Here is an 8,251-nt window from a genome sequence, read left to right on the forward strand (position 1 = left end):
ATATGTTAGAGTCTGTAATTCTGACTTTGCTTTTTATATTTTATTAAGACGTAGGGATCGGCCTATGATAATAATATAACATTAGAACTTTTCTCATTTGGAACAATCTTGTATTTTCAATTATGTTCCCATAGACATATATTTATTTTTTTTAGATGTTAACTCTTCAATCAATATTTATATTTATATATTAGCAATGACTTTCATTCCTTAAACAAACAAACGACAAACAGCAATCGATTTCATACTAGTTATGGAAACATTTTTGGTAGTTTATCTGTTTTTCCATGTTATGTACAATTACACAAAAAAATAAAAAAGTAACTATTTTTAGTAGCCCTTATCTTTTTATCTAATCTTATCTAATTTTTTTTTTTTTTACAAAAATACAACTAATATTGGTTCATTTTTGTCTTGTTTAATAATGTGATCAGGTTTACTTTTGTATCCTTTCACTATTCCCTGGTAGCGGCTGCTAACTAGTTAGCATCTAGCCTTTACTAAAATCAATATACTCTGCACATATCTCAGAATCCTTTCTTCAACCATGTCTCGACTCACTGCAACATTCCACTACTTCCCACTAATCTACAACAAACAGAGTATTTTTCTGCATTGGAAACGGATAGCGGTCTATTATCAACTGAAAACAATAGCGACATTAGCGATACGCTAGCAAACGTGTCAAACTTCACCTTTCAGTCGAGTTCAAAACAAGTCTGCCGGCCTTTTGTCTATTATTGGTTCAGTTAAGTAAACAATAGAGCTGTGATTATACACACACACACGTGTGTGTGTGAACAGGCTGGGTTTAGTATCTCAACAATAACATGCCCTAGAAACTATTTCCTGCCCAAACACAGTGATATCTACATTCCCTTGTTGCCGACAGTGTAAAAACCAGGCGGTCAACAGTCGGTAAACTACTACTCGTCTTCGCAATGACACCATCTTTGAATGTTCACTTGCTTTTTCTTTAGTATTTCTGTGAATCAAAAGTCAAACTCTTGCAGAACATACAAATGTTTCATTTTCTAATCAAAAGAATAATTACGTTTTAGTTTAATAATGCTTTTTCATTATCAAAAAATATTATTTATTTGTCTTATTATTGTATGTTTGAGAAAATAAATTGTGTATTTTCTGCATTGAAAGGTAAAACACAAAATGTGAAACCACAATATATATAAACATTTAGGGTATTCATTTCTAATTTTTGTTATTAAAACGCTAACTTTTCGTACATTTTCATTCATTTGTTGTTGTTTTCTTGTATTAACAGACGGGTTCAACAAAGCACTTAAATTATATTTTTTAAAGTGTTGACAACAGTTTAGATCTCAAAGGTCAATTAGGTATTTCAGCCCAGTCTCCGCCCAGTCTCGGTCCAGAGCAGTGTGTTTGAAATAGTGCGGCCAGCGTTAATTACAGGGCAGGAGCAACTCGCAGGAAGTCATTCTCTTTCTGAACAGAACAATTCGACTGGAAGAGAAGAGCGGGGATGAGGGACTGTTGCTCCTGGCTAACCAGCTGCACCGCATCTTACTTCCTGTCCGTCCCACTCGGTGCTGATAATTAACGAGTACAGACCGGTGTGTGTCAGGAGAGCGTCACAGGGGTCAATAAACCAAATGGGCGGGTACCTGGTGTTAACTCGGGTCAGTCTGACAGTGGTCATAATTTCAGGATCAAACATCGAAAAAAAAAAAAAAAAAAAAAGAGGGAAGTCATGGCCTTGCAGCCTCAGCTCACAGCATACCGGAGGAGAAAAAAGGAAATGATACGAACTGCAAGTTGCAGCATCGGTATCAGACATGAAGTAAAACTGCAGGCTGCATGGATTGTTTTGTCTTTCTTCTTCTCCAAAGTGAATTATTTGTCTCCATTTGCTCCTCATTCTATGACATCGTCAACATCCCTCAAGCTCAAGTCTAAACCGTTTTAATTTGTACTCCTTCAACCCGATCGCCTCAAAACTGTTCGAACAACGGCTACTTTACGTTGCTCTGAGGTTGCTCTAGTATATACGACATGCAATGTCGACATGCAATCACCTTACAAACAGCGGCCTGCAGGATAGCGTCAAATCCACCCTCGGGTGCATCGCGGTTGCGCGATACGATCTGCTTCTGCACCTCCTGGTTGAATCGGTCCACTTCGTCGGTCAGCGACAGGATGTTGCGGAAACCAAAACTTGGGGCGCAGCTGGGAAACGGTTTGTATCTGTGTAGGATCACACAAGGAACTGAAATTAGTGAAATGACATCGTCAGAGTTGGCCACCAAAAAAAACAAACAAACAAAACAGTCTGATATTAACCTTTTGCCGACATCCGATATGCTAATTTGCAGAGTAGAGTGCAGAAATCGGGTTTTCATTATCGGAGGGAAAAAAAACGATAATTCTTACCAATATTATGTAATGCTAATATTGGCTAATAATATCGGTTGGCCGGTAAAAAATATCCAGCAAATGTAAACAAAGCCATCTTCCAGGTATAACGCCGTGCGACAACATATTCCTTGCCAAATTTGTTCTAAAGCCGTACATCGGAAAGATGGAAGTAGGAGAGTTTCGTGAGAGAATTGGAAAAACTACAAGTGCGTAGTATTGACTGGATGGACAATCACAAACTGATTTCTTCAAACAACTGGAACTGGTTATACTGTAGTTCAATATTTTCTTATTTAACAGATTTCTCCTTGAATGTTACGTCAACGACATTTTAGTTTTGATCATGGAGTGTCTTTTTAAAAAAAAAAAAAAGTTCTTTTTTCGTACGAGAGTTGAGCATTGACAGAAGCTCCCCAGGGTCATAGTGTCATCCGGAATCCCTTTCAAATCTCCCTGCTGTGCTCAACTATGTGTGACCTGAACACACACACACACATGCGAGCACACAAGCCACACCACAACCTAGATGTGAAGTGATGCGTGATGGCAGGCAGAGCGTTGGTGCAGCATTAGCTCACCTCTAGGGCAGACACAGAGTGAACCACAGCTTTTTAGCCTCAGATCTTTCTGCTCCTTTTCACTGCATGATAAGCAACGACGTTAAGTCGGGACCAGAAATGACAGGAAGTGGCCGATATTTCTTTGCTGTATCAAAACTGTGCATTCCAGGTTTTATCAAATCACTTCACACCTGAGTCATGACAGTCTAAACTGCATTGAGAATTGTATTGTCAAATAAAAAAAATGGATTTAGGTTTCAAACATTCCGTTAATGAAGGTTTGGTAAAAATCAAACGTTTAGTTTGGAAACATTTTGTAGACGTTGTAAATCCATAGAATATGCTTTTAGCCTGTTATGCGCCATCTATTGGTGAAATGAGGACAATGCTCAAAACTAATAACATAATTTGGACAAGTGAGGCAGGCCGGGTTAAAAAGCCAAACGGGCCATATCCGGCCCCCGGGCCGTAGTTTGCTCATGCCTGAGCCTGGAGACTAAGATACACCAACCACTCACCCTTTGCATGGATTCTCCTGGTACTTCGGTGACGTGTAGGAAAACGGGGATATATTTTTGTCCACAAAGGAGCCAAAGCCGAGTCTGAAGTTGCTGGTGAGTTTTCCCATCTCCTCTGCCAGTTTGGTGCCCAGGTTACGGATGGTGTCCAGATCATCTTTCATGGAAAGGGAGAGGTCCATCAGGTAGTAGAGATCCACTGGGTAATCCTCGACCTGCCGCACCTGCAGGCCGAACCAGGTCTGGTCTCCTGAGGAGGTACGTAGAAGCAGGGGAAAATGTGAGATTTACTACAATAATTTGTGCAACAAAAATGTTTGTTTTTTGTCTACTTACCTGGTCGCAAACTGAGGGAAATCTGCTGAGGCGCCATCTGAACGACATTGTACAGAGTCGACCCAGAACCTTTGGAACTCAGTGGGTTATTTTGCAGAACTGAGACGCTGCTGGTGGGGTATTCTATGTGCTGAGTTAAGCAGCCTCTCTTCTGCAGGTTCTGACTGAAATCACACCGAAATGTCAGAGTCCGGCCTTTCCCAAAATCCTAAAGAAGAGACAGGAAGGAAAAGGAAAGTGAACTACTTGTCACTGTGACTCTGCACACAACCAAATGTGACCTCTGTCTTAAACCCATCACCAAAGTGAACAGACGGTGCCGTGCTCAGAGGATCTCAGTGGTAACTTGGCAGCTGGTGGATTTGAACCTGAAACCTTACTACATATACTACAGCCTGACACATATGGATACTGGAAATGTTCATTGTGTGTATATAAATATTTTTTCTTTATATATATATATATATATAAATATAAAAGAGTAGCAGTAGTGCATGAATGGAGTGTGGGAAAAAAAAAATCAGTGGTTGGGGGCAGGAGGGTGGTTGACATTGTTGCTGTTGACAGCCACTAAAGTGCATCGCTGCAAGTGATCTATAATCTAGTTTGTATACTTGTATACAACCCAAAACAATATGATATAATGGCTGATGATGGGAGAAAGGCTGTACCTGTTGTGCGCACCAGGCGCAGCTTGGATGAATAAGGAGACATTCTTCACAGGAAGTAGCGCTGCCACTCATGCACATGTTAAGTCCTGAAAAAATGTTGAAAAAAAAAAGTTATTTTTTTATACATATATATATGTGTGTGTGTGTGTAGTAAATTCAACAAAAATTGAGGGGAAAAAAGAGAATAAACAACAAACGAAAAACACAACAGCTTTTTTAAAAAATGAAGAAAAAAAAAAGAATTCTCAAAAAAAAAAAACATCTTACCATTCAACTGTTTGGTGAGAGGCAAACAATTGACATAGTTTAATAGAATTTTTTACAATAATCTTACTGGGTATCGCAGCTGCAACTAACTATTCAACTCAGCCCAAATCACAGCAGGGGAAAGACGAGACCAAACCTGTTTTGAGCCATAGGTGGGACCAAATGATGCCATGACTTAATCTGGACTTTTACCAAGTCTGAGTCAATGTTAGACTTATATGAATACCAAAACAATGTTAAACTGGAAAGACCAAATTAAGGAATAACTACAACAAACAGGAAACCAAACCAATCCAGAGCTAATTCAAAACCAAGTCTGGCCTTGGTCTTGCCTTGATTTTGCCATGGTTTGTTGCCTGTCTTATAGCTATATATCCAGACCTGACAGTTTGGTTTTGGTCTGGTCTCAGTTTGACCACGTTTCCGTGATGGTTTTCGGCATATGGCTCGTTTATCCTCGGCCTTAGCACAAATCTGGTGGTGGTTTTTGCTACGTTTGGATCATGGCAGCAGAAATCCGGTGGTGGTTTTGCCATGTCTGGGTCTTGGTAGCAGAAATCTGGTTTAGGTCATGACTCAGGTTTTAGTTGGAGTTGGGTTTCAGGGACACTCCAGTAGGTTTGGAGATAGACACATGTATTTGTTTCCATTCTAATCACGCCACTTTAGATGAACAGAATCCTCAAAAAAAAAATCTTCAGTTCGTTAATGGTCAAAACACCGGCTGAAAGTTTTAGCAAATTTGTACCAAACTAAAATATAAATCTAACAGTATTACGCAGCAGAGAGGACACGTCTGCTCTCTCATACCCACCTACAACTGTGTGCGTTAAAGTCTCCAGGATCACGCAGCACAGAGCGGCTCTGCACATCCACCACCTCGGAATCCACATGGTGTCACTGACGGCGTCTGGTCCGCTGTGAAATCCCACAACAAAATCTCCTTGCTTCACTCACAGCTGACTTTGGATTATTTACAACTTTTCCATACCAGAGCGGCGCGGTTTGAACCACCTCGGTAAATACCGCCAAAGCTCCTACTAATCCCGGCTCACGATCGAGGATCCGTGCGCTTCAGTGCACAAAACGTCTTCTGTGCACCACCGGGTTACGGAGACTTCTTCAGCGGACACAGGACCCTGTCTGCAGCCGTCCAAGTCTCCACAGCTTCAGCCTCTGCTGCTGACATTCCCACAGCGACAGCAGCTGTTCCACAGTTTGGGCTCCATGGAGCTTCGAGCGTTAAATCCAATCAAGCAAAGGCAGAAGAAGAAGAAGAGAGAAAAAAAAACAGAGAGAGAGAAGTTAGGACAGAAAACACGTACACTTTCAACCACAGCGACTTTCTTATCTCAGGTTTCTCTGTTGACTGATGGTTTGTCCGGTTCGTGTCTCGGCTCTGTGGCCCCGCCTGTGCGATGGGAGAACGTTTTAACCCCTTGGCTTCCGGGTTGAACGGACGTTGACACCGATCATTAACAGAGTGTGGGTCGTGACCACTCATTTTTATAGTTGTGCAATGCATTTTATTTAACGCGGCTTGTCATAAAACCTATTACTTTAACAATTACAGCCGCGTTGTTTTGTCCATGCTGTGGCAAAGCTACAAGATCCTACTGGAGATCAAACTACAACAAGTATCACCTTTTTTTAGCTAAGTAAATATTGGAGTTATTTCCTGCCGGGAAATAATGAAATAATTAATTTTCAAGTATAAGAAATTAACCCATAGTGAAACAAACAAACAAAATTAAGTGATACTCCAAAATGATTGAGCAATATTTTCAATGTGCATTTTTTTAATTTAACATAACCCATACACCTGGTGTGAACAATAAACCCACACAGAACAGAGGAACTTTCAATGGAGTTCGTAAACCAGACATTTTCAGAACTTTTTGAGGCAATAACTTTTAATTGAAAACTCAATTTTAGAAGTTTTTAACATTAGGTTGTTCTCTTCATTTATATTTTGCTAGTCTGTGACTTGCTCAGAACTCAAGTTATTTTTTGTGATTATAAATCTGTGGTTAGAAATCTTGAACACGATCTTACAAACCTTTTGAGGAACAAAAAAAAAAAAAGATTAACTGGCCATGAACATAACACATCTATTTCCGGCTCATGCGTTAGCGTCCGTCTCTGACCTGGTCAACAACTCTGACGCCAGCTCCCTTATTTTCCTGAGGGGCAGACCAATAAGATGCCCCCGGTGCTGTGCCCTCAGCTCTATCAGTGCTTCAACAATCGTCTCCCTCTTGATTGACGGGTGCAGCTTTCTTAGTTGTGACATCAGGGTGTCGAAACTGCCCATAGTGCCGAAGTGCTGCGGCACGAACGTGGCCCCTGCTCTGGGCGACTTGGAGATCACCATCCCGTGCGTGTCGCTGGCGCTTCCAGACAGAGCAGACGCTGACTGAGGGAGATGAGGGAGATCATTTTGTAAAAGATGTCAGATTCAGCTCGCCGCTCTGATACTTGAAGACTCTCACCTCCTCGCCGGTTGTTCCGGGTTCGGCCGTTGTCGACTTTGGCTCAGTGGACTCGGGTTTTAACGGGTGTCCCTTTGCATTGAAGCCCTTCAGTTCCTTTAAAGCAGCTTCAGCGTGGATTTTTGGCAGAGAGACCACGGCAACTCTTGAAAACAAAGGACACATTCATATTCAAAGCTGTATCTATCTTTCTGAGGTATTTAACTCTTATAAAAACCAGTGCACCAGGACTTTCCTCTTAACTCACCTTAAATCATTTCCCATCTTTGTCATTATTACATCAGAGGGACAGTATTTCTTAAACCACAGCATCACATCCCGCTGGAAAAGACAAGAGATTTATGGAAAGCCTCTACTGCCCCTCGGTGGCCACAAGAGCGCGGTACACAGTTAAGCTGAATTCAAATCCACAACTGTCTTGTGAACAGCGTTCGTCTTAAGTGCTGTGATGAGTGTGAATACCGTGTCATTGACCCTCACCTCTGTGACATCATCAGGCAAACAGAAAATGGAACACTGCATCTCCTCCTTAGAAGACCCTGTTTTGCAGCAAATGCATCGCAATGAGTTGTTTAAGACACTAAATGTACCAGATTGCCCATGTAGTACATCAATAATATGATATATATAGTTAATGATACAAATATATGTTTTTTCCAGATTGTGGAATAATGTAGATTTACACTTGCCCTCAGTTTCATCACTGTTGTCATTGGTTGAATGTGGTTTTTCCTTTGCTGGTTCTGGTTGGTTCAGGTCTTCTTTAGCATCAAACCATGCTTCACTTGTGTTGAGTTCTTGACATGCAAGTCATGCCCCCCAACACCCGCAAAAAAAATGTTAGTATTTATCTTTAGACATTTAAAAAAAAAAAAAAAAAAAGAACATAAAAAAAACAGAGAAAGAGAGATGTTTTTGTTTACCAGTTTTTATCTCCAGCAGCTTATGGGAGTCTTTGTCCGAGACCTTGTCCTGATGAATCGCAGTCACTGTCTTCTTGGTTTTTCTCTTTC

The 8,251-nt window shown here is 40.9% G+C and overlaps 2 protein-coding genes across 3 annotated transcripts in view; both read right to left on the reverse strand.

Annotated features, from left to right (window-relative positions):
* Positions 1 to 6,192, reverse strand: part of itgb5 (integrin, beta 5) — a 38,155-nt gene extending 31,963 nt beyond the window's left edge. Inside the window, exons 1-6 of one of the 2 annotated variants that reach the window (XM_008327958.3) lie at positions 5,761 to 6,192; positions 5,561 to 5,664; positions 4,480 to 4,565; positions 3,809 to 4,016; positions 3,473 to 3,722; positions 2,055 to 2,223 (exon numbers count right to left, since the gene is read on the reverse strand). In XM_008327958.3, the coding sequence (XP_008326180.1) occupies positions 2,055 to 2,223; positions 3,473 to 3,722; positions 3,809 to 4,016; positions 4,480 to 4,565; positions 5,561 to 5,639 (792 nt within the window). In that variant the 5' untranslated portion in view covers positions 5,640 to 5,664; positions 5,761 to 6,192. Of the gene's footprint in view, positions 1 to 2,054; positions 2,224 to 3,472; positions 3,723 to 3,808; positions 4,017 to 4,479; positions 4,566 to 5,560; positions 5,665 to 5,737 lie in introns of both variants that reach the window. The other variant, XM_008327957.3, reaches the window with a different exon arrangement.
* A 524-nt stretch (positions 6,193 to 6,716) lies between these two features.
* rbm44 (RNA binding motif protein 44) lies at positions 6,717 to 8,245 on the reverse strand. Its single transcript, XM_025063653.1, has 6 exons — positions 8,162 to 8,245; positions 7,928 to 8,035; positions 7,719 to 7,777; positions 7,486 to 7,559; positions 7,239 to 7,383; positions 6,717 to 7,162 (listed from the first exon to the last, which is right to left on the reverse strand). The coding sequence occupies exons 3-6, from the start codon at positions 7,758 to 7,760 to the stop codon at positions 6,869 to 6,871; spliced, it is 555 nt and encodes a 184-aa protein (XP_024919421.1). The 5' UTR covers positions 7,761 to 7,777; positions 7,928 to 8,035; positions 8,162 to 8,245; the 3' UTR covers positions 6,717 to 6,868.
* Positions 8,246 to 8,251: the final 6 nt, after the last annotated feature.

Source organism: Cynoglossus semilaevis, chromosome 16 (assembly GCF_000523025.1).
Source record: "Cynoglossus semilaevis isolate Cse_v1.0 chromosome 16, Cse_v1.0, whole genome shotgun sequence".
NCBI lineage: Eukaryota > Metazoa > Chordata > Actinopteri > Pleuronectiformes > Cynoglossidae > Cynoglossus > Cynoglossus semilaevis.

Excerpts from the sequence above, each read along its gene's own strand:
- rbm44 (XM_025063653.1), bottom strand. The coding sequence starts at position 7,760 with ATGCAGTGTTCCATTTTCTGTTTGCCTGATGATGTCACAGAG. Across the intron at positions 7,560-7,718 it reads TGCCTGATGATGTCACAGAG|CGGGATGTGATGCTGTGGTT; the intron begins GTGAGGGTCAAT and ends TGTCTTTTCCAG. Across the intron at positions 7,163-7,238 it reads CCGGAACAACCGGCGAGGAG|TCAGCGTCTGCTCTGTCTGG; the intron begins GTGAGAGTCTTC and ends CATCTCCCTCAG.